The sequence below is a fragment of the Patiria miniata genome, unplaced genomic scaffold (genome assembly GCF_015706575.1).
Source record: "Patiria miniata isolate m_02_andy unplaced genomic scaffold, ASM1570657v1 HiC_scaffold_25, whole genome shotgun sequence".
Lineage (NCBI taxonomy): Eukaryota > Metazoa > Echinodermata > Asteroidea > Valvatida > Asterinidae > Patiria > Patiria miniata.
Genome location: NW_024037064.1, coordinates 15,601,959 through 15,627,400, shown reverse-complemented (window position 1 = coordinate 15,627,400; position 25,442 = coordinate 15,601,959). Strand labels below are relative to the sequence as shown.

The 25,442-nt window shown below is 46.8% G+C and overlaps 1 protein-coding gene, 2 non-coding genes and 1 pseudogene across 3 annotated transcripts; all 4 read left to right on the top strand.

Annotated features, from left to right (window-relative positions):
* The first annotated feature begins 5,985 nt into the window (after positions 1-5,985).
* On the top strand, positions 5,986-6,177 carry LOC119733579. The gene has a single exon (XR_005271919.1). It is a non-coding gene; the product is annotated as a U2 spliceosomal RNA (small nuclear RNA).
* A 5,408-nt stretch (positions 6,178-11,585) lies between these two features.
* On the top strand, positions 11,586-11,763 carry LOC119733562 (annotated as a pseudogene).
* Positions 11,764-12,340: 577 nt separating this feature from the next.
* Positions 12,341-13,915, top strand: LOC119733130. Its single transcript, XM_038206706.1, has one exon. It carries the CDS (start codon positions 12,341-12,343, stop codon positions 13,892-13,894), a length of 1,554 nt encoding a protein of 517 aa, XP_038062634.1. The 3' UTR covers positions 13,895-13,915.
* A 4,396-nt stretch (positions 13,916-18,311) lies between these two features.
* Positions 18,312-18,495, top strand: LOC119733489. Its single transcript, XR_005271858.1, has one exon. It is a non-coding gene; the product is annotated as a U2 spliceosomal RNA (small nuclear RNA).
* The last annotated feature ends 6,947 nt before the right edge of the window (positions 18,496-25,442 follow it).

The window sequence follows — 25,442 nt, the reverse complement described above, 5'->3', positions numbered from 1 at the left end:
GCTGTGCGTGTGCATAGCCCCGTGAAGTCCTTTGTTGGGGGAATTTTTCCTTTCTTTAGTGTTTGCGGGGTTGGGACCCGTGTGCTTGTGCTGCGGCTTGTGACCCGTTACGCAGCCGGCTACCGCCGTTACACTAGGTGGTGGGTCGGCAGCGGGGAGCGAGCCGTAGCGCGGGTATTGCGGGCCTGTAGGCTCGGGGTTCTCTGCACTACACCGGTGGGGAATTTCGGGTCTGCGGGGCCTGGCCTCCGCGTTCATTTTTCTTTCTTAATCACAGGTAGGCAGTTGCTACCTGTGATTTATCTTCTTGTTGAGTGAGTCAGCAGTTGTGACTCACTCTTTTTGTATATAATAAATAATTTATTACCGATACAAGTTTGTATCGGTATCTGTATTATATATTTCTGTGGGACTGGTAGGCAGTTTGCTACCATCCCTTAGTTTGGACATCGACACAAGTTAGTTTCGGTGTCCATTCTTTTGTTTTTTCTTTCTTGGTCCTAGTTGGACGGTTTATTTTGGGGATCGCTTCAATATGTCTTCCAAGACATACGAAGCTCGGCGCCTCCGCGCCGTTGAAGTCAAATTTGACGGCAAGGGGGCGCCTAGTGACGCGTTTAAGGCGCTCAAAGGCGTGGGGATTTCCCCCGCGGCCCATCTTGAGGCCTTACAGCCGTTGCCGGGTGGCAGATTTGACGTAACGTTCAAATCTGCCGCCCAAGCCAAGCGGTTTTTACCGCATTTAGACCGGCTTGAAGGGTGCCATGTGCTTTCACACGGCACCCTCAAGCTGGTTTCTGTTAAGTTTGTCGAGGTGGATCTGGACGATAACGTCGTCCGATCCATCCTCTCTAGATACGGGAGGGTTCATAAGGGTAGGTTTCAGACCTACCCCGAAGAGCCCTCCGTATTTACGGGCACACGACAATACCTTATGTCGGGTGTCCAAAACATTCCCTCGGTTCTCCGCATCGGGAACCGCAATGCCTGGGTTGGCTACACTGGCCAGACCCGGACTTGCGCCCGGTGCGGAGACCAAGCCCACGTAGCATCTGCCTGTAAGGCAGTTAAATGCTACAAATGTTTAAAGTTGGGGCATCTCTCGTCTGAGTGCCCCAACCGAGTTAAGTGCACGTTTTGCGGGGACGAGGGGCACAACTTTCAGAAGTGCCCCAAGTCTTTCGCTAACAAAGTGAAGCCCACCAAACGGTGGGCTGACGTAGTTGTGCAGGGGAAATCTGCCCCTGCACAACCTAGCCAGTCGGAGCCTCCTTCGCCTCCTACCGCATCCACAGCTGTGGATGTGACGGGGGTGGAGAGCTCCGACTCGGACGAGTTTGAGTCTTCGAAGTCCGACACATCGGACTCGGAGGCTCCGACTCTAGCCACCTTTGAACTGCCTCGAGCAGCGTGTTTGCGCTGCGCGAGGGTTTGTGGGTCTCTGGAGGCTCCGACCGCGTGGGCATGTTTCCACTGCGGTCGTGAGATCACCAGAGGCACACTCACGAATCGGGTCGGTTGTGCCGACTGTACTGGCGTCAACGGACCACCAGTGGTGGTCTGTGATGACATCGAATGCCAGGCAGCGGCCATCGAGAAAGCAATTCCTTTTTCCCCAGTAGAGGGGAAGAAGAGAAAATTGAAGAAGAAGAGGGCCAGAAGTACTTCTTCTGGTTCGGACTCGGCCTCTTCGTGTGTGGCCCCGAAAAAGAGCACGGGGCCAGGGTTTTCCTCCGGTTCGGAGATGGAGGAGGGTAAGGCTAAGGCCGCACCCTCCTCTAGTGCCGCGCCATCCATCCCGGGTGGGGCGGCATCAGTTAACCTGTCTGAGTCGTCTTCAGACTCAGACAGAGGGAAGAGGGTTGCAAAACCCCCTCCCTCACCTAGCAAAACAAAGGACGGATCCCCTAAGGGTGATCCGCCCGAGTAATTTTTTATACACTCGGCATGGTCGCCATTCTCACACTAAATGTGAATGGGATGCGTGATCCAGTGAAGAGGAGACGGATTTTTAGTCTTTGCCGGGGGTATGACATTTCTTGTCTTCAGGAGTGTCATATTGCCGGCAATGATGACTTAGCTTCTTGGCGGGCAGAGTGGAAGGGGAAGATGTTTGCCAGTTTTGGCACTTCCTCTTCCCGAGGCACCATCATCCTCCTGCCTGCCAGAAGTCCGTTTGTTTTTTCCGATCCTTCCTTTGATTCCGAAGGGAGGGTCGTTTCTGGTATTTTGCGCGCTCCTGGAGGAGGGAGGGGAGTGCGACTTTGCACTGTTTATGCCCCTACCGACCCCAGGACGCGTCGTCTCTTCTTCACGGAAGTTGCATCCCGTCTGACGGGACATCTTCCCGTAATTCTTACGGGAGATTTTAATTGTGTTTTAAATTTGGACCTAGATCGCCGTGGTTCTGATTCCACATCTTGTGGGATTGGGTCCGGCGAGCTGGGCCATCTCATAGACGATTTTTCTTTGAGCGACTGCTGGCGGTCTCTCAATCCGTCAGAAATTTCTTTTACATGGCGCAATGCGGCGAACACGGTGTCGAGCCGGCTGGATCGTATTTACGCGTCCAGTTCGGTCGACGTGGTGTCTTGCCTGCATTCGCCATGCTACTTTAGCGACCATGACGGTGTTGTTTTGCAATTTAATCTCCCGGAGATTGCTGGCGCCGGTCGGGGTTATTGGAAATGTAATGTTTCCATCCTGGCCGACGCTGGCTTTCAAAGGGAATTTAGAGAAGCTTATGCGGGCTGGCGATCTCTCAAAGAGGGGTACGGAAACGAACTCCTCTGGTGGGAGGACGTCAAGTCCCGCATTAGGCGATTTATTTCCATTTTTCTTATAGACAAGTTAGAAGTAGACGGAGGCGCAGGGAGTCACTTTTGGCTGCCCTGCGCTCCGTCGTTTCAGAACTTAATGCCGGGCACTCCACTCCTGAAGTTCTTGCTCGGCATGAAAATATTAGGAGTGCAATTTCCGAACTGGACGACTTCGAAGCGGAGGGGGCTCGAGTCCGCTCGCGGGTTCGTGACCTCGATGAAGGGGAGAAGCCGTCCAAATACTTCTACCAAAAAGAAACCTCCCAGGCTCGGAAGAAAATCATTTCTTCCGTTTACAGTCCCAGAGGGGACACTGTTTCCTCTCCAGAGGAGATCGCCGCTGTTTATCGAGATTTTTATCTCGATTTGTTTTCAGACGAGCCTGTGGAGGTCGATTTGCAATCTCCTTTTTTAGACTCTTTGTCGGCGTTTCTAGACGAAGAGAGCCGCATCGATTTGGACAGCCAACTTGAGCTGTCGGAACTTGATGCGGCTTTAAGTAGCATGGCCAACGGTAAGACTCCTGGTGGGGACGGCCTGCCCAAGGAATTCTACGTGAAGTTCTGGGATTTGGTCGGTCCCGACCTTCTGGGGGTCTTCCGTTGCGCCTTTTCTGTAAATAGTCTAGGTGATTCTCAGCGATTGGGAATCATCACACTTTTAGAGAAGGGAGGGGATCCGCTTGATCCTAGGAACAAGCGCCCCATATCCCTTCTCAATGTAGATTACAAGATCCTGTCGAAGGCCTTGTGCCTCCGCCTTGGTCGGGTGTTGCCCGACATTGTCGGTCAGTTCCAAACTTGTGGCGTCAAGGGGAGGTCCATCCATGATAATATCAGACTCCTTCGGGACCTGGTAGCATTCGTGGATGGAAAGAACCTTGACTGCCTTGTTATTTCCCTTGACCAGCAGAAGGCCTTTGACAGGGTCAATTGGGACTTTCTTTTTAAGGTCCTTGACCGTTTTGGTTTTGGACCTAATTTCCGGCACTGGATAGAGCTGCTATATACAGACATATCCAGTGCCATTTTTATCAATGGATCTTTGTCGGATCCCTTTTTAGTCACGAGGGGAGTGAGGCAGGGTTGCCCCCTCTCCCCTCTTTTGTATGTGCTTTTTATTGAGCCTTTTGCTCAAACTATTGTTAGAGATTGCCGTCTCACCGGTCTGAAAATCCCCGGGGCCAGTGGTCTCGAATGCAGGGTTCTGCAGTACGCAGACGACACTACCTGCATAGTTCGGGATTTCAGATCGGTGAGGCGGTTGTTTGGCATCATTGATGCATTTTCTCGTGCGAGCGGGTCTCGCCTTAACTTCGCCAAGTCCAAAGGCTTGATTTTTGGCTCATGGCCCGACAGCCTTCCCGACGAGGTCCCTATCCAGTGGACCAGAGACCCGATTAAAATCAACGGTGTCTGGGTGGGCGGTGGGGACATGGGCCCTATGAATTGGAGAGAGCGGATCCCCAATCTGCAGTCCACTTTGGACATGTGGAAAGGGAGAATGCTCTCTCTTTTAGGCAAGGTGTTGCTGGTCAACACCTTGATTTTAACTCCGTTGTTTTTCTTGGCCCCGGTTTATCCTCTGCCGGTTTCGGTAGAGAGGGTTATTAACCGGGCCATTTTTTCGTTTATTTGGTCTGGCAAGACTGAACTTGTAAAAAGGTCAGCCCTTGTCCAGACTTTAGCTAATGGTGGCCTTGGGGTCACCAATATTCGTCACAAATGTGACGCTTTCTTTGCCAGTGGGTTTAGGGTTTTGTTGAGTGACGATGGTCCTCCTTGGAGATTTTTTTCTCTGTACTGGGCGGCCTCGTCACTCCTTGGGGTTCTCCCCCGTAACATCTGGAGGAATGATACCCCACACGCCCTCCAACCCACTGGGTTTTACCGTCAATTTTGCAAGCTGGTCTTGCTTATTTCTACCATTACGCCGGACATCGACTGGGGGCCCGTAAGGGTCCGGCAACTTTACGACCTGTTGTCGAGCCGGGAGCCTACCCAGCATCCGGCAATTAATGGGATTGATTTTAAGCATGTTTTTAAACTTTGTCACTCCTCCAATTTGAGTAACCGCTTGCGGGACTTGAATTGGAGGGTAGCATGGGGGGCCTTAAAAACCTCCCAACGTTTAGGCCATTGGGGCATTGGTGATGGCAAGTGTCCTCGGGTCGGCTGTGCCGCTCCCGAGTCACTTAGCCACGTTTTTTGGGACTGCCCTTTCGTTTACATTTTGTGGGCCTGGGTCGAGCACATTGGTTGCAAAGCCCTGGCCCGTTATTTTTCCCTGACCCGTTCCTGCGTTTTGTATGGGTCAGGGCTTGAGACCAGGCCAGACTCTCTTCTGGTCTGGTATTTGATTAGCACGGTGAAGTGGTTGGTTTGGTGTTCGCGCTGTGAGACATTGTATGATGGCTCACGGCCGGATGCCGACCACGTGCTTCACCGTGTCAAGGCTGCGGTCAAGAACCGCTTACATTTGGACTTTGTCCGGCTGGACCGGGCTAAGTTCCGCACCATCTGGTGCGTGCGGGGAGCGGTATGTGTCGTCATTGACGACCATCTTGTCCTCAAGTTCTAAATTTGTTGTTGCATTATTGCAACCTTTTTTTCATGTGGGAGATTTTTTTCCTCCTTGTTTACCTCGGGCCCTTTAGGTCCTTTGTGTGGGAGCTGTTACTCCCTGCTTTTTGGACCCTTTAGGTCTTTCTTGTGGGAGCCTTTTGCTCCTTGTTTTTTGGGACCCTTTAGGTCCCCTTTTTGTGGGAGTCCTTTTTTGCTCCTGGTTTTGGGGCCCTTTAGGCCTTTTTTTACTAAGCTTAGCTTTGTGCTGGCTTTTGTTGTCTTAGGACCGTTTCGGATCCTAATGTCGGACCTGTGAGCGTTTTCGCTCTGTTGGTTAGGACCCTTTAGGTCCTTTTTATTGAATGTTTGCTCGTATGAGCGTTGTTGCGTCCGGAAGTTCCATGGTATAGTTTTCTGTTTGTTTATTTTTCCTGTCAGCCAGTTAGGGTCGTACCCTACCATGGTAATGCGTGGGTAGCGTGGCTACACTGACTGCATGTCTTGTCTTTGTCAAGTGTCTGTTGGTTTAAATATTAGGTTAAAAGGGTAGGGAGGCTCGTAGCCTCACGTACTAAGGTGTAGTGGGACTACCCTACCCTGGGATCTTCTTTAGGGGGATCCTAAAATGAAAAATTAGTATCTGTTCTTTTCAGCTTAATATCTGAAACGCTGTTCATTGAACAGCCAGTATATTAAACTGATTTTTGGATTTGGGCCGTGGAATAGAGGCTTGCCTCGTCCCGGCCACGGGTTGGCCCGGTATAGCAGTACATCCGGGATTCGGCCCACTCCCTTCGGGGAACATCAATTAATACAAAAACAGGTTCTGACTACGGTGCCCCGTCGTTAAAGGTTCGTTTTCTTTTGACGTTTTGGTGACAGGGCTTTCACATTGAATTACGGTAAATATTAGTAAGTGTGTAAAGTCTTGTTAAATTATGATGTTGGCGTTTCCATTGATTTCCGTTCAAGGCGTAAATAAAAAAAAAAAAAAAAAAAAAAAAAAGGCTTGGCCACGACCCCTCTGTGTCTGGTTATAAATGTATTGTTTGAGTCTCGTTGCAATATGTTTCTAGGCATCTTCTTCCTTTTCTTATTTGTTATCCCTTTTCCCCCTTGTTTTGCTTCTGATTTGTTTGTTTCCCAGGATGAGTGCTCCTGCCACGATTGGTCGCCAGAGGGCGCCGTAACAGTTGATGGCTTCGCATGCTCATATCGCGTCCGCGCATGTCCTATAAGTTGCCTCGCCGGGGCTGGGATGGCCATTGAATCATCTACAACCGACTGAGGAGACACAAACATGTCTGGCCGTGGCAAAGGAGGAAAGGGACTAGGCAAAGGGGGTGCCAAGCGACACCGCAAGGTTCTCCGAGATAACATCCAGGGAATCACTAAACCAGCCATTCGTCGGCTGGCCCGCCGCGGAGGAGTCAAGCGTATCTCCGGGCTCATCTACGAAGAAACCCGCGGAGTCCTCAAGGTTTTCCTGGAGAACGTTATCCGCGATGCAGTCACCTACTGCGAGCACGCCAAGAGGAAGACTGTCACTGCAATGGACGTGGTGTATGCGCTGAAGAGACAGGGACGCACGCTGTACGGCTTCGGCGGCTAGACACCATATCCAAAAATCAAACCGAACGGCTCTTTTCAGAGCCACCACTATTTCAAAAAAGAGATTGAATCTTGATTTTACTCGATTTCACTTGTCCTTGTCATGTGTGTTCTTAGAGTTGCTTTTCCCCTCCCTATTTCCACTGTAAAACATGTCTGGTCTCCATTTTTTTGTCAAAGTCGATTAAGTAATAATTACTGGGTGCTCGTCTCAGGATATAGCGGGGAACGTATAGAGGGATCCGTGACATTTTGTTCGCGAATGGGTGTGTGTGATTATTGTCTTTATTACAAAACAAACATAAACAGCAGCCAATTTTGTTCGCGAATGGGTGTGTGTGATTATTGTCTTTACTACAAAACAAACATAAACAGCAGCCAGGGAAATCCGTATGTTTGTCACTTTTCTTTTAGGGGTGGGGGAGGGGGTGTTTATTGGGGTTCAATTAATCCCAAGTAGGGGGTGGGAGAAATATTGTAGTCTCAACGATCCCAAATGGATTCTGTTGCCGAGGGCTCATAATACTATAGGCTCGGAAAAGCAGCATTTTCGATTGAAATTTAACGTCTATACTTTTTCAACGTACGGAAATCGTGATCACTGAAGCGTCTCCGCTTGGCCCCCGAAGCACCCAATCGGAAGATAGCCCATTGTTAGGCTTCCAACCTAGGATGCTATGCGCCGGCCTTAAGAGGCGGGGTCCGTTCGCTCAATCTGCACTCAGTTGTGATCACCGTTCATCAAACCATACCCTTGACCATGGCGCGCACCAAGCAGACGGCAAGAAAGAGCACCGGGGGGAAAGCCCCCAGGAAGCAGTTGGCCACCAAGGCGGCCCGCAAGAGCGCACCGGCGACTGGCGGTGTCAAGAAACCCCATCGGTACCGACCGGGAACCGTCGCCCTCCGTGAGATTCGCCGCTACCAGAAGAGCACCGAACTGCTGATCCGAAAGCTGCCATTCCAGAGACTTGTGCGTGAAATTGCACAGGATTTCAAAACTGAACTGCGATTCCAGAGTTCTGCCGTCATGGCATTGCAAGAAGCGAGCGAAGCTTACCTCGTCGGCCTCTTCGAAGACACCAACCTGTGCGCCATTCACGCCAAGAGGGTCACCATCATGCCCAAGGACATCCAGTTGGCCCGCCGAATTCGGGGTGAACGAGCTTGAGCACGTTGTGTGCGCAAAAAGAAATAAAACTAACGGCTCTTTTCAGAGCCACTACTTCTTCAAAGAGAGATTAAGTCCAATCCCTGAGTTTTCCTTCAAATAAAGAATAAAGGGCCGTTGATTTTTTTCCGAATTATTATTGTTGATATTCTGTCCAAATACATTCCACTTTTTGGGTTCTATACGTATGCCTCATCCGAAACGTGTTCCAGGCAAAATTGAATTGTTATGGGCATGGTAATAATGATATATATTTCCTATCTGTTTTGACAATTACAGGTACTCGTTCTCTTATTTTCGTCGGTTTTGCGTTACATTGTATGATTCATTATAAATGGATGGTGCATAAGGGGGAAACAACATTTAAAGAAGTATTGGTGCACTACGACATATTAATTCGCCCTCCGCTGGAGATGACTTTATTATTTCCCAGAAATTCAGTAGACAATAATATTTAAGAAGGACACTTATACACGTGTCAGTCTGAGAAAAAGGCTAAAAATACCCTTGCCGGGGAGGGGGGGGGGGGGTCGTGCCGTGCGTGCATTGTATAACTATGCACGCATACCGCTTTCTTCACGCATGGGTAAGCGGTCACTGGCGGGAAAGTGGACGATGCATGGGTGGTCAGAATCCAAGCTGTGCACAATAAAAGCCGGCCAAGACGTGCTGGTCTTTCATTCGATCTCACGATCCGATACATTCCAAGTCCTCCAATATGGCTCCCAAAGTTAGCGGAAAAGGTCAGAAGAAGGCCGGAAATACTAAGGGTCCGGTTAGCGCAAACAAAAAGAGGCACCGGCGTCGCAAGGAGAGCTACGGCATCTACATCTACAAAGTGATGAAACAGGTGCACCCCGACACCGGAATCTCGAGCAAGGCAATGAGCATCATGAACAGCTTTGTCAACGACGTGTTTGAGCGCATCGCCAGCGAATCTTCTCGCCTCGCTCTCTACAACAAGAAGTCCACCATCACAAGCCGTGAAGTGCAGACAGCAGTACGCCTACTTCTTCCCGGGGAGCTTGCTAAGCATGCAGTCAGCGAAGGCACCAAGGCCGTCACCAAGTACACGACTTCAAAATAGAAATTTTGAAGGCTTCAAAACCAAACGGCTCTTTTCAGAGCCAACACAGTTTCCAAAAAGAGATTTGCCAGTCAGCTCAGTTCGCCCGATCAGCCCATTTCTTAGGTTTTACAACTAACCTTTTTTTTATTCTGTTGTGTCCCTTTCACTCTCTCTCTTTTTTTTTTAATATTCTTTTACCCTTCGTGAGGCGAGGGGAGGTAATGCGATTAAAGTTAATCCCTGAGTCTTGTCGTCGTCGTAAACACATAATTTAATTTATGCCACAGCCTTTGTCAATTGGTCATTTCTTTCAATCTCCGGACGAGTGCTTGCATTTTGTTGAGTGGGTTACTATTAAAAAATAAATTAGGATTTCGTCTGTGGGATGTTACAAATATCTAGCAAGAAACCGAGGCCAGTTTTAACCGCCGCGTGAGAGCAACGAATCACTGCCATTGTGCGGAGGCTGGTCGAAAGATCATGGGACTTCTTCGGCGGAATAACAATAAAACGTCTTAAAATGGAGGTAAGAATGTTGCATGTTTCTGTGTTTTATCTAGTGATTCCATTACTTTGAACGACGATGACACAGTTGTAATTTTTTGTTCCCTCGTCCCCCGCGTCCAAAATGGATGCGGTGCACCCAACCGTGCGACGGGCACGCCCGTGTCGCGTGATTGGCTACTTGGCACGCTTCAGCCAATCCACCAGAACGCTATAACTAGTGTCGTGTTTTCCAAGTGGGTTCATTCACACACCACCTTTACTGCAGAGTACATTCATCTTCTGTCACTATACTGTCAAGATGACTGGGCGAGGAAAGAGCGGCAAAGCAAGAAGCAAGGCCAAGAGCAGGTCCTCCAGGGCGGGACTCCAGTTCCCCGTGGGTCGTGTTCACAGATTTCTGCGTAAGGGCAACTACGCCCAGCGTGTCGGTGCCGGTGCACCGGTCTACCTTGCGGCAGTGATGGAGTACCTTACCGCGGAGATCTTGGAACTGGCCGGAAACGCTGCACGAGACAACAAGAAGACGAGAATTAATCCCCGCCATCTGCAGCTTGCTATACGCAACGACGAGGAGTTGAACAAGTTGATGAGCGGAGTTACCATCGCGCAGGGTGGTGTCCTTCCCAACATCCAGCAAGTTCTTCTGCCCAAGAAGACCGCCAAAGTGTCAAAGTAAAGAAAAGAACTTACTTTGCATCCACAAACCCAAAAGGCTCTTTTCAGAGCCACCACAACCTTCAAAAAAGAGATTTGTCGCTGCCTGTCTAACTCCACCTCTACCTTCACTCATAGCCGAAATCAATTTCTCTATTTTTTTTTATAAACAATAGAACACTGTTCCAGATAGAATTCCCACTGTGTCCTTTAACGTATGTGACCGGCCGGCCGGCTGAGTACATTAGCCATACATGTATGTATATGTATTGTCTTAAATGTTGCCTCATGTAGAATGTGAATGACTTATTCACCAAAGGTTACAAAAATGGACAAATAATGGTGCGTTGACATTTGATTCCCGTTTGTTTCTTTTCTTTCTTTCTCTCTTCAATTAACTCCCCGCGGGACCGCATTGATATTGATACATAAGTATTATAAGCGCAAATGCAAACGGTATGACGAATGTTTTCTTTTCTTTCGAATTTTCTTCTTATAACTTCATGACGAAATAAACAATAAATCAATGAAATAAAATAGTAATTATTACAAAAAGGGGAAATAAGTAAGTGAAAAAATAACAAAACAAAAAACAATAACCAAGCAATTAAAGGAAAGCGGCAGGCTGGGACTCGAACCCACGATCTATTACTTTCTACATGTGCTCTCTAACCACTCGGCCACGGAGCTTACTGACAAACTGAAGTATTTCCCCGCCCCTAATGTGGGACCCATTGGCAGGGCCTGAGAAATACCCAGATGGGAAACGCCGAGGCGCGATGACCGGGAGTGTTGAAGGGCGCCATCTATTGATATGCTTGTCCCGGTACATCGTACGTACGGCATTTAGTGCCGACGCTCTCGCTCACTGATGCATTGATCCCATTTTTTGTCTGGATTAATTTTTTCAACAAGATTTTTGGTGAAATATGATCGAGGTGTATGAAAATGCATGATAGAAATATTTTTAAGAATGTATATGTCTCTGTTAATCTGAGAAAGCCGGAGATTTCTTGCTCATCTCTCTCTCCCCGGGTTTCGTTGAGTTGCGGTGGACGCGCAGGAGTCTTCTTTTTGTTTTCACACCAGGAAACAAAAAAAGGCAAAAATAAATAATAAGAAGAACAATAGCAAACAGTATTTCAAGACGAATAATCCCTTTCCGCGCTATTGTTTTAATATTAATCGTTATCGCTTCTCGGCCTTTTGGCTAAGATCATGTGTAGTATCTGTTCTTTTCAGATACTGCCGGACGTGTGTCTCTACGAGCTGCGAGAATTTCGCCTTTTACTGCTTTTAGAGATTTCCCTAGCGTTCTTTGCCTTTACCGTAAGTTTACATTAGTATTTTAGACCTAGCTGGTCTCTTTTTCTATTTTATTGGGGTATTTTTAAGCAATATTTTCAGGGTTTTTATTCCATTTTTGTAGTGGGCTGTGTGCACTGGTTGCCACAGCCCAGTGGTCCTTTGTTCTCGCCTTTTTGTTGGGGCCGTAGCAGTTGTACGGCCCTATCCTTTTTGCACGGGGTGTGTGCAGGTGCACTGTCCCGTGAAGTAGCCTTTTTGTTCTTTTCCCCTACTCAGCACACGTAAAAGTCCGTGTGCTGTTAGGTATTATTGTTCAAGGAGAACGCCATTTTTGTTTTTTCATATAGCCCTTCTAAGCAGGTAGCTTAGGGGTACAGTGTGTTTTTTCTTCTTGTTTAGCCCCAGGTTTAGAAGTTTGCTCTTCCTGGGTTTTCCCTTTGATCCTTTTAGCAAGTAGCTCTTCCCGGGGGAAGTAGAAGAAGCAGATAGCTTCGTTCTTCTCCATTTTGTACATATATTTCTAGTTGGCCGTTCAAGTAGTTTGAATTTTATTTACTGTCAGTCAGCAGTTGTGACTGACAATATTCTTCTTGCTCTATAATTTTCTTCTACAAGTGTTTTCTTAGCAGAGAGTATAATGGCCGTTAGTGCCATGCATAGAGACAGAGCTATGGAGGTTCAATTTGAAGAGCAGACGGCCCCCAAGTCGCTGTTTACTAAGCTCCACGATATTGGTGTTGTAGCAAAGGATCACCTGGCAGCTATCCAGCCATTGCCAGGTAACAAATTTGAGATAGTGTATAAGTCCTCGGTTTTGTGTAAAGAGTTTTACCCCAAAGTAACTACTCTAGATAAATGCACTGTCACGAAGTTCAACGATGTTATGATAGTAACAGTTCATTATGTTAGTTTGTCGATGCACGACAGTATAGTTCGAAACATTCTGGGTAGGTACGGCCAGGTGATTGCCGGCCGTTTCACTACATATGGGGACAACCCAACCGTTTTTAACGGGACTAGACAGTATAGGATGCGGATCAACAAGCCCATCCCTACTGTTATCCGCATTGGAGACAGGAACGCCTGGATCTCCTATCCAGGCCAGATCCGCACTTGTGCCCGGTGTGGCCAAGAGGGCCACTTTGCAAAGGAATGTAATAACATCAAGTGTTTTAAATGTTTGCAGGTTGGACACATCGCCAACGAGTGTCCCAATAGCACAGTGTGTACCATCTGCGGGGAGGAGGGGCATGGCTTTCGAGCCTGCCCCAAGTCCTTTGCAAACAAAGTGCAACCAGACCGTGCCTGGAGCACATCATCCTCCACTCCCTCTGCAGCAGCACCATCAGCAGCGGAGGAGAGACCGGCCAGAGAATCCCCTAGATCAGAACCCTCAGAACCGGACAAGGAATTACCCATAACTCCTTGTTCGAAATGTAAGCGGCCATCTGGCCCGTTTCATCCAAGTATTTGTTGTTTCTCATGCAAATCCACTATATCATGTGATTCTCCCTTTAGAGTGTTGGAGTGTGCCCTCTGTAAGGGCATGAATGGCCCTCCCTCCCTAGTCTGCGACAGGGAGGACTGTAGAAAGGTGCAGGCCCCAGAGCGGGATGATGGGTTTAGGTTAGCCCGGAAAAAGAAGCGTCCAACTAAACGGGCAAGATCACCTCAAGAGGCCCCTTCTAGTAAAAGGGCCACTCCAACAACAACCGAAGTTTTTGGTTCCGATCTAGAGAGCGTTTCATCTATGGACTCCACCCCTCCAAAGGAGCAGGCTAAAACTGGTAGTTCCTCCGCCTCTAACACAGGTAGTTCTCCCTCTTCCTCGTCCTCTGACGCTTCATCTGAGTCCGAGCAGGAGCAGGACTCGACGGACAACGATGAGGCGTCGGGGGTTAACCCTATGAAAATAGGAAAAGTTTTAAATCATCTTACTAGGCTGAAACTCCCAGGACTCAGCGAGCCTGCAAGATGCAGGGCACCAAAATGCCTTTTTACATGCCAGACTTGGTCTGGGCTTTCTAGACACACGTCGAGTGTGCACAATGACTCTTCACTCACTCAGGTGAAGTGCCCCTGGTGTCCACACTCGGCGTGTCTCCCCACCAGGTGGACCCGGCACATTGCTAGGCAACACCCTGACAAAGCCTTGCGGAAGAAGGCAGATTTCTACAAAAAATACCTGTAAATAATCCTCTTTGAATTTCAATGAACTTTCTCCAGGTTTTTATCCTTTTTAGCACAATGATCTCCATTTTAACTTTAAATGTTAATGGAATGCGTGATTTTAATAAACGTCAGCAAATTTTTAATCTTTGTCTTAATTACGATATTTGTTTTTTACAGGAGTGCCACATTACATGCCCCTCTGATCTCCAACTTTGGAAATCGGAGTGGAAAGGGGATATCTTTGTCAGCTATGGCACATCCTCTTCTTGCGGTACTGTTATTATTTCTAATCCACGTGCTTCTTTTAATTTGTCCGGCGTTAATTTTGATTCTCAGGGGAGAATCGTGAGTTGTTTTTTAGAAGAATCGGGTGGACGCATAAAACTCATTTCAGTTTATGCACCAAACGACCCCCTTCATAAAAAGAACTTTTTTAATAATCTTTCGCAGTACCTTTCAGGTAACTGCCCATTCATTTTAGCTGGAGATTTCAATTGTGTTTTTAATTCTACCCTTGACAGAATAGGTAATTCCTCTGTTACATGCGACATAGGTCACCAGGAACTTCGTTCCGTGTGTGACGAATTTTCCCTCATAGATCCCTGGAGGACTACCTATCCTCAAGATAGATATTTTACCTGGAGAAATGGTTCAAATAATATTTGCAGTCGGCTTGACCGATTCTACATTTCCAATATCTTAAATTTTTCCTCTATTTCACATCTGCCTGTCTATTTCTCAGATCATGATGGAGTTGTTTTAAATATTAATCCTTCTCCTCTTCCAGAAAGAGGAAAGGGGTACTGGAAATGTAACACTTTTACTTTAACTGATCCCCTTTTTCAAACAGCTTTTAAGAGAGCATATACAGGGTGGAGAACTCTTAAAGAAGGTTTTGAAAATGAATTAGATTGGTGGGAAGAAGTGAAGCTTCGCAGCAAAAAACTGATTATAGCACATTCTTGCCGTCTTTCAAATAATAGAAAGAAAGAGAAAGTTCGTCTTCTTGCTTCCTTGGAACGGGTTACCGCCCTTCTTAACCAAGGGAACAATGATAAAAACATTCTTGCAAAGTATAACCAGATTAAGCTTCAACTTTCTGAGTTAGACAATTTTCTAGCTGAAGGAGCGAGGGTGCGATCTCGCATTTTTCATTTAAATGAAGGAGAGCACCCATCTAGCAATTTTTTTCGCACTGATTTTAATCATAAGAAAGCTTCTTCCATCCCCACAGTTAAGCGCCCTGACGGGTCTGCTTCATCTTCACCTGAAGAAATTGTTAATATTTATAAAGATTTTTATGCATCTCTTTTTTCAGCAGACGATACTGTTGATAGCTTTCAATCTTTCTTTTTAGATCAGATTTCGAGCACTCTTACAGAAGAGAATATTATTAATCTGGAGGTTCCTCTCGCTACCAACGAACTTGATGCAGCTTTAAGGGGCATGCTAAACGGCAAAAGCCCTGGTAGCGATGGATTACCGAAGGAATTTTATTCCACCTTTTGGGATCTTATTTGTCCTGATCTACTAAGTGTTTTTAACACTTCTTTTGATCTTCATATTTTAGCCAATTCACAGAGGACCGGCATTATCACCTTGTTGGATAAGCCCGGCGACCCTTCTTTGCCTCAAAACAAAAGGCCGATTTCATTATTGAATGTAGATTATAAAATTCTTGCCAAAACGCTCTGTAACCGTCTTTCTTCTGTTTTAACCACAATTATTAGTCCTTTTCAGACCTGCGGAGTCAAAGGGAGATCCATACAGGATAACGCCCGACTTCTGCGGGACCTCGTGTTTTATGCAGAGGAGAGAAATTTAAACACTCTGCTCATCTCGCTGGATCAGCAGAAAGCGTTTGATCGAGTGAATTGGTCATTTCTCCACAAAGTATTGTACAAATTTGGTTTTGGGCCCAACTTCATTAAGTGGCTCAAAATCTTATATACAGATATTTTTAGCCAAGTTCTTGCTAACGGTTTCCTTTCTAATCCGTTTTCCTTACAGAAAGGTGTTAGACAGGGATGCCCCCTGTCACCTCTTCTCTATGTCATTTTTATAGAGCCCTTTGCTGCGGCTGTCCGCAACGACAAGGGAATTCAGGGAATTTTTATTCCAGGAAGCAACAACATGCAGTGTAAAATACTGCAATATGCGGACGATACAACTTGTATCGTTCGAAATGTTCCTTCTCTTCACAGACTATTTAATATCATCAGCATGTTTCAAGGAGCTAGTGGTTCTCGCCTTAATGTATCAAAGTCTAAAGGTCTAATATTAGGTGAATGGAGAGAACAACTTAGCAATCTCTACCCCATTTCATGGACCAGAGAACCCATTAAAATTAACGGCTTCTGGGTCGGTAATGGAGACATGGCGGTCAAGAACTGGGAGGATCGCCTTCCTAAACTTCAGTCTTCTGTGAAAAGTTGGAGTAAACGCTTTTTATCATTAATTGGCAAAGTGTTAGTTATTAATACAGTTCTTTTTTCCTACCTTTTGTATATAGCTCCTGTTTATCCGCTGCCAGTCACCGTTGAAAAGAAGATCAACAAGATAATTTTCTCCTTTCTCTGGTCTGGTAAGACGGAACTAGTACGCCGGTCTACTGTTTGTCAGTCTGTTGACAGCGGTGGACTAGGCGTTACCAACATCAGATTTAAAGCTGATGCCCTTTTCATTAAGGGTTTCAGCTCCCTTTGCAGTCCAGTAGCTCCGCCTTGGAGTTTTTTAGCTCTTTTTTGGTGTTCCTTTTCTCTTCGAAACTTCCTTCCGACTGGTCTTTTTTCTAATAGCCGTCCTCACTCTGCGACGGCTCCCCGTATCCATGTCACTTTCTGTAAATTGATTCTTGCTCTTCCTAATGTTTGGACAATCAACTGGAACACCGTCACTGTAAATAACATTTATAACTTGTTTCTTAAACAGGTCACTGTGGCGCTCCCACGCACAGACGTATATTACACTGATTTGCAGTACCCATTCATAGTAAACAGACATCTAGACCACTTCCTGCGAGATTTAAATTGGCGCATTGTCTGGGGCGCAGTAAAGACGGCTCAGCGGCTTTCATCGTGGGGCATTGGCAGAGGCAAATGCCCCCGACCTAATTGTAATAACAATGAGTCGCTGCAGCACCTGTTGTGGGATTGTTCTTTTGTAGCCCTGCTGTGGGATTGGGCCACGTACGTAGGAGTGCGTGTTTGCGGTCCTACGTTCGCCATCTCCCCAGCAGTGGTTTTTTTCGCTGAGGGCCTTAATCCCTCAAATAAGAACGACAAGTTCATTTGGCTTGTTATTTCTGTATTAAAGTGGCAGATTTGGAAGTCCCGCTGTCAAGTCTTATTCGACGGGAACTTTGTCGATTCCCTCACAGTTTTACGTTCCTCTCAGTCTTTTCTTTCAAGGCGCATTGAGGCGGATTTCTTGCGGCTGGAGAGAAAGAAATTTCTTTCTCTCTGGCAAATTGGCGGTTCAATTGTCTCTGTCAGAGATAACCGCGTTTTCACAAAGTTCTAGCTTTCCCGCAACGGCTTTTATTACCAATTCCCCTCAGTATTTTTAAGTTAGTGTAGGTTGATACTGAGTTTGTCAGGGTAAATTTTAGTTCCCCTTTTTTCTCTTTTTCAGGTTAGGGACTAAAGGCGCCTGTCCCCTGGAAAGATCGAGACATCACTGACGCTGCGAGGAACCCTTTAGGATCTACCGCAGCGGGACAGGCGTATCCCCATACTTCGGTTTGGGAGACGGACTCAGTATCCTTTATTTTGTTTATTGCCGTTGTGTTGCTTATTCTTCATCCGCCTCTTTGTCTGCTTTTGCTTTGCTTTTTCTTTGTTCAAGGTTCGTCAGGTTTTTTCCTTACTGGCGGGCGAGTCGCGCCATTGGGCCTGTTCCGTGCCGGCGGGCGGGTGTTGCAATTGTGATGCCTGTTCGTCGGGGCGGGCAGGTGCGGTGATGGCTAGCATAACCGGTTTGGAGGGGACGCGACGGACTTTTCTTCTCTGTAGCAGCGGGACTTCAATTTAGAGAAACAAAATATCAGCAGCAGTTTTATGCCACCTTTTACTGCAAATATTTTGTGCTACAGGCAGTAGGAATACAGCCAAGGCACAAATGTGAAATTTTCTTGTTTCTCTGTTTTTAGAAAGCATGGTTTTTAAAGTTTTTATGATCAAGTTTTGCAAGATTTTTAGCCTTAGTGTTGTTTTGATTCTAGTCTTTTTACCTTTTTGACTGTGTGTGCTTTTTAAGCTATTGTGTGTTTTTATCTCTTTCGTCTATTTGTGACATTTTCGTCGTTCGGTGACTTTTCGTTTCTCAGGTTATATTCGTCTTTTTAAGTGTTGGTTTTTATCCCGGTTACGGGCAGGGGGGCTCGAGACCCCACAACACTGTAGTTCGGCGATTTGGTAAGTCGACCTGCCCGGGGCATTCTTAGGCCCCAAACCAAAAAACAGTATCTGTTCTTTTCAGCTTAATATCTGAAACGCTGTTCATTGAACAGCCAGTATATTAAACTGATTTTTGGATTTGGGCCGTGGAATAGAGGCTTGCCTCGTCCCGGCCACGGGTTGGCCCGGTATAGCAGTACATCCGGGATTCGGCCCACTCCCTTCGGGGAACATCAATTAATACAAAAACAGGTTCTGACTACGGTGCCCCGTCGTTAAAGGTTCGTTTTCTTTTGACGTTTTGGTGACAGGGCTTTCACATTGAATTACGGTAAATATTAGTAAGTGTGTAAAGTCTTGTTAAATTATGATGTTGGCGTTTCCATTGATTTCCGTTCAAGGCGTAAATAAAAAAAAAAAAAAAAAAAAAAAAAAGGCTTGGCCACGACCCCTCTGTGTCTGGTTATAAATGTATTGTTTGAGTCTCGTTGCAATATGTTTCTAGGCATCTTCTTCCTTTTCTTATTTGTTATCCCTTTTCCCCCTTGTTTTGCTTCTGATTTGTTTGTTTCCCAGGATGAGTGCTCCTGCCACGATTGGTCGCCAGAGGGCGCCGTAACAGTTGATGGCTTCGCATGCTCATATCGCGTCCGCGCATGTCCTATAAGTTGCCTCGCCGGGGCTGGGATGGCCATTGAATCATCTACAACCGACTGAGGAGACACAAACATGTCTGGCCGTGGCAAAGGAGGAAAGGGACTAGGCAAAGGGGGTGCCAAGCGACACCGCAAGGTTCTCCGAGATAACATCCAGGGAATCACTAAACCAGCCATTCGTCGGCTGGCCCGCCGCGGAGGAGTCAAGCGTATCTCCGGGCTCATCTACGAAGAAACCCGCGGAGTCCTCAAGGTTTTCCTGGAGAACGTTATCCGCGATGCAGTCACCTACTGCGAGCACGCCAAGAGGAAGACTGTCACTGCAATGGACGTGGTGTATGCGCTGAAGAGACAGGGACGCACGCTGTACGGCTTCGGCGGCTAGACACCATATCCAAAAATCAAACCGAACGGCTCTTTTCAGAGCCACCACTATTTCAAAAAAGAGATTGAATCTTGATTTTACTCGATTTCACTTGTCCTTGTCATGTGTGTTCTTAGAGTTGCTTTTCCCCTCCCTATTTCCACTGTAAAACATGTCTGGTCTCCATTTTTTTGTCAAAGTCGATTAAGTAATAATTACTGGGTGCTCGTCTCAGGATATAGCGGGGAACGTATAGAGGGATCCGTGACATTTTGTTCGCGAATGGGTGTGTGTGATTATTGTCTTTATTACAAAACAAACATAAACAGCAGCCAATTTTGTTCGCGAATGGGTGTGTGTGATTATTGTCTTTATTACAAAACAAACATAAACAGCAGCCAGGGAAATCCGTATGTTTGTCACTTTTCTTTTAGGGGTGGGGGAGGGGGTGTTTATTGGGGTTCAATTAATCCCAAGTAGGGGGTGGGAGAAATATTGTAGTCTCAACGATCCCAAATGGATTCTGTTGCCGAGGGCTCATAATACTATAGGCTCGGAAAAGCAGCATTTTCGATTGAAATTTAACGTCTATACTTTTTCAACGTACGGAAATCGTGATCACTGAAGCGTCTCCGCTTGGCCCCCGAAGCACCCAATCGGAAGATAGCCCATTGTTAGGCTTCCAACCTAGGATGCTATGCGCCGGCCTTAAGAGGCGGGGTCCGTTCGCTCAATCTGCACTCAGTTGTGATCACCGTTCATCAAACCATACCCTTGACCATGGCGCGCACCAAGCAGACGGCAAGAAAGAGCACCGGGGGGAAAGCCCCCAGGAAGCAGTTGGCCACCAAGGCGGCCCGCAAGAGCGCACCGGCGACTGGCGGTGTCAAGAAACCCCATCGGTACCGACCGGGAACCGTCGCCCTCCGTGAGATTCGCCGCTACCAGAAGAGCACCGAACTGCTGATCCGAAAGCTGCCATTCCAGAGACTTGTGCGTGAAATTGCACAGGATTTCAAAACTGAACTGCGATTCCAGAGTTCTGCCGTCATGGCATTGCAAGAAGCGAGCGAAGCTTACCTCGTCGGCCTCTTCGAAGACACCAACCTGTGCGCCATTCACGCCAAGAGGGTCACCATCATGCCCAAGGACATCCAGTTGGCCCGCCGAATTCGGGGTGAACGAGCTTGAGCACGTTGTGTGCGCAAAAAGAAATAAAACTAACGGCTCTTTTCAGAGCCACTACTTCTTCAAAGAGAGATTAAGTCCAATCCCTGAGTTTTCCTTCAAATAAAGAATAAAGGGCCGTTGATTTTTTTCCGAATTATTATTGTTGATATTCTGTCCAAATACATTCCACTTTTTGGGTTCTATACGTATGCCTCATCCGAAACGTGTTCCAGGCAAAATTGAATTGTTATGGGCATGGTAATAATGATATATATTTCCTATCTGTTTTGACAATTACAGGTACTCGTTCTCTTATTTTCGTCGGTTTTGCGTTACATTGTATGATTCATTATAAATGGATGGTGCATAAGGGGGAAACAACATTTAAAGAAGTATTGGTGCACTACGACATATTAATTCGCCCTCCGCTGGAGATGACTTTATTATTTCCCAGAAATTCAGTAGACAATAATATTTAAGAAGGACACTTATACACGTGTCAGTCTGAGAAAAAGGCTAAAAATACCCTTGCCGGGGAGGGGGGGGGGGGGGGGGGTCGTGCCGTGCGTGCATTGTATAACTATGCACGCATACCGCTTTCTTCACGCATGGGTAAGCGGTCACTGGCGGGAAAGTGGACGATGCATGGGTGGTCAGAATCCAAGCTGTGCACAATAAAAGCCGGCCAAGACGTGCTGGTCTTTCATTCGATCTCACGATCCGATACATTCCAAGTCCTCCAATATGGCTCCCAAAGTTAGCGGAAAAGGTCAGAAGAAGGCCGGAAATACTAAGGGTCCGGTTAGCGCAAACAAAAAGAGGCACCGGCGTCGCAAGGAGAGCTACGGCATCTACATCTACAAAGTGATGAAACAGGTGCACCCCGACACCGGAATCTCGAGCAAGGCAATGAGCATCATGAACAGCTTTGTCAACGACGTGTTTGAGCGCATCGCCAGCGAATCTTCTCGCCTCGCTCTCTACAACAAGAAGTCCACCATCACAAGCCGTGAAGTGCAGACAGCAGTACGCCTACTTCTTCCCGGGGAGCTTGCTAAGCATGCAGTCAGCGAAGGCACCAAGGCCGTCACCAAGTACACGACTTCAAAATAGAAATTTTGAAGGCTTCAAAACCAAACGGCTCTTTTCAGAGCCAACACAGTTTCCAAAAAGAGATTTGCCAGTCAGCTCAGTTCGCCCGATCAGCCCATTTCTTAGGTTTTACAACTAACCTTTTTTTTTATTCTGTTGTGTCCCTTTCACTCTCTCTCTTTTTTTTTTTAATATTCTTTTACCCTTCGTGAGGCGAGGGGAGGTAATGCGATTAAAGTTAATCCCTGAGTCTTGTCGTCGTCGTAAACACATAATTTAATTTATGCCACAGCCTTTGTCAATTGGTCATTTCTTTCAATCTCCGGACGAGTGCTTGCATTTTGTTGAGTGGGTTACTATTAAAAAATAAATTAGGATTTCGTCTGTGGGATGTTACAAATATCTAGCAAGAAACCGAGGCCAGTTTTAACCGCCGCGTGAGAGCAACGAATCACTGCCATTGTGCGGAGGCTGGTCGAAAGATCATGGGACTTCTTCGGCGGAATAACAATAAAACGTCTTAAAATGGAGGTAAGAATGTTGCATGTTTCTGTGTTTTATCTAGTGATTCCATTACTTTGAACGACGATGACACAGTTGTAATTTTTTGTTCCCTCGTCCCCCGCGTCCAAAATGGATGCGGTGCACCCAACCGTGCGACGGGCACGCCCGTGTCGCGTGATTGGCTACTTGGCACGCTTCAGCCAATCCACCAGAACGCTATAACTAGTGTCGTGTTTTCCAAGTGGGTTCATTCACACACCACCTTTACTGCAGAGTACATTCATCTTCTGTCACTATACTGTCAAGATGACTGGGCGAGGAAAGAGCGGCAAAGCAAGAAGCAAGGCCAAGAGCAGGTCCTCCAGGGCGGGACTCCAGTTCCCCGTGGGTCGTGTTCACAGATTTCTGCGTAAGGGCAACTACGCCCAGCGTGTCGGTGCCGGTGCACCGGTCTACCTTGCGGCAGTGATGGAGTACCTTACCGCGGAGATCTTGGAACTGGCCGGAAACGCTGCACGAGACAACAAGAAGACGAGAATTAATCCCCGCCATCTGCAGCTTGCTATACGCAACGACGAGGAGTTGAACAAGTTGATGAGCGGAGTTACCATCGCGCAGGGTGGTGTCCTTCCCAACATCCAGCAAGTTCTTCTGCCCAAGAAGACCGCCAAAGTGTCAAAGTAAAGAAAAGAACTTACTTTGCATCCACAAACCCAAAAGGCTCTTTTCAGAGCCACCACAACCTTCAAAAAAGAGATTTGTCGCTGCCTGTCTAACTCCACCTCTACCTTCACTCATAGCCGAAATCAATTTCTCTATTTTTTTTTATAAACAATAGAACACTGTTCCAGATAGAATTCCCACTGTGTCCTTTAACGTATGTGACCGGCCGGCCGGCTGAGTACATTAGCCATACATGTATGTATATGTATTGTCTTAAATGTTGCCTCATGTAGAATGTGAATGACTTATTCACCAAAGGTTACAAAAATGGACAAATAATGGTGCGTTGACATTTGATTCCCGTTTGTTTCTTTTCTTTCTTTCTCTCTTCAATTAACTCCCCGCGGGACCGCATTGATATTGATACATAAGTATTATAAGCGCAAATGCAAACGGTATGACGAATGTTTTCTTTTCTTTCGAATTTTCTTCTTATAACTTCATGACGAAATAAACAATAAATCAATGAAATAAAATAGTAATTATTACAAAAAGGGGAAATAAGTAAGTGAAAAAATAACAAAACAAAAAACAATAACCAAGCAATTAAAGGAAAGCGGCAGGCTGGGACTCGAACCCACGATCTATTACTTTCTACATGTGCTCTCTAACCACTCGGCCACGGAGCTTACTGACAAACTGAAGTATTTCCCCGCCCCTAATGTGGGACCCATTGGCAGGGCCTGAGAAATACCCAGATGGGAAACGCCGAGGCGCGATGACCGGGAGTGTTGAAGGGCGCCATCTATTGATATGCTTGTCCCGGTACATCGTACGTACGGCATTTAGTGCCGACGCTCTCGCTCACTGATGCATTGATCCCATTTTTTGTCTGGATTAATTTTTTCAACAAGATTTTTGGTGAAATATGATCGAGGTGTATGAAAATGCATGATAGAAATATTTTTAAGAATGTATATGTCTCTGTTAATCTGAGAAAGCCGGAGATTTCTTGCTCATCTCTCTCTCCCCGGGTTTCGTTGAGTTGCGGTGGACGCGCAGGAGTCTTTTTTTTGTTTTCACACCAGGAAACAAAAAAAGGCAAAAATAAATAATAAGAAGAACAATAGCAAACAGTATTTCAAGACGAATAATCCCTTTCCGCGCTATTGTTTTAATATTAATCGTTATCGCTTCTCGGCCTTTTGGCTAAGATCATCACGACTTCCCGAAGCTCCGTGTTTTCTTGAAGCGTAGTAAATCTTCAGAGCTTTTCTAAAGTTAAATTTTTTACCAGGGGTTTTGGTTATTTCATAGACGAAGTCTGTCTACTTTTCGTTTGAAATTTGTTGGATTTTGGGTGTATTTTTGAGGGTTTTGGGGGTGGGTTTTTGTAGCTGGCTGAACACACAGTACAGTATTAGCCAGTGTATTCCTTTGTTCAGCTCTTCTTTTGTTCACGCCGGGCAGTGCACGGCCTTTCCTTTCTTCTGATTCAGTTACCCGTGGTGTTGCGTAACAGCATTCGTGTGCGTAACTCTACGGGATTTTGTGTTCTTGTTGTTTTTTGTCTAAGCGTAAAGGCAAAAAGCCTTGCCTTTTACGCCATTTTGTATATATAGGCTCTGTGCATTTTGCACTTGTATATTTAAATACCTCACTGATCAGCAATTTGCTGACCGTCCCTTTTTTCTTTTTGCTGCAGGGTGGCAGTTGCATCCTGCAGTAATCATTTTGGTAACTGGTCGGTGTTTTACCAGGAGTATTTACCGGCCTGTGCATTTGTTTTCCTTCGTTTTTTGTTTCCTTGTCGGAGATAGGCAAGATGCCATCTCTCCGATATAAAGAGTGCGCCGTCGAGCTGCGGTTCGGCGGCGAAGTTACGCCGAAACTAGTTTTTTCGGAATTTAGTAAGTTGGGAATTGTGGCCAAGGACCACCTGTCGGCTGTCCAGCCTTTGCCAGGGCATCGATTCGATGTTGTGTTCAAGACGCCAGAACTGGCGAAGACGTATCAACCGTCCCTGACATCCATCCCCGGATGTCAGGTGATTGCTTTTGATGGCATTGCCATTGTGACGATGCACTATGTTTGTCTTAGCATCGACGACAATATTGTTCGTCGTTTGCTGAGTGCCTATGGCGAGGTTCTCCAGGGTCGGTTTTGTACCCACGCTGGAGAGCCTACGATCTTCAACGGTACTAGGCAGTACCGTATGAGGATCAAGAAAAACATACCGTCCGTTATGCGGATTGGTAATAGAAATGCCTGGGTGTCCTACATTGGACAGCCCAGGACTTGTGCAAAGTGTGGCCAGCAGGGCCATTTTGCTAATTCCTGTAAGCAGGAAAAGTGCTATAAGTGCCTTGGTGTGGGGCACGTGGCTTCCTCGTGCCCCAACCGAGTTGTCTGTACTGTTTGCGGGGAGGAGGGGCACAACTTTAAGATGTGCCCTAACTCCTTTGCAAACAAAGTAGTTCCTAAACGCACCTGGGCTCAGGTGGTGCGGGAGGAGACGACTTCGTCGACTCCTGCCGAGCCTGAGTCCCAGGCTGCTGCCTCTGATGCATCTCCATCTAGCTCGTCAACCGTAGGGGAGACCCCACCCACTAAGCTTAACAGCACCGCGCCGGAGGACAGCTTGTCTAGCCGTCCGAAGGTGCGGTGTAGTTCCTGCAATACGCAGGTTGGACCCTACGGGGTTGATGCTTTATGTATTTC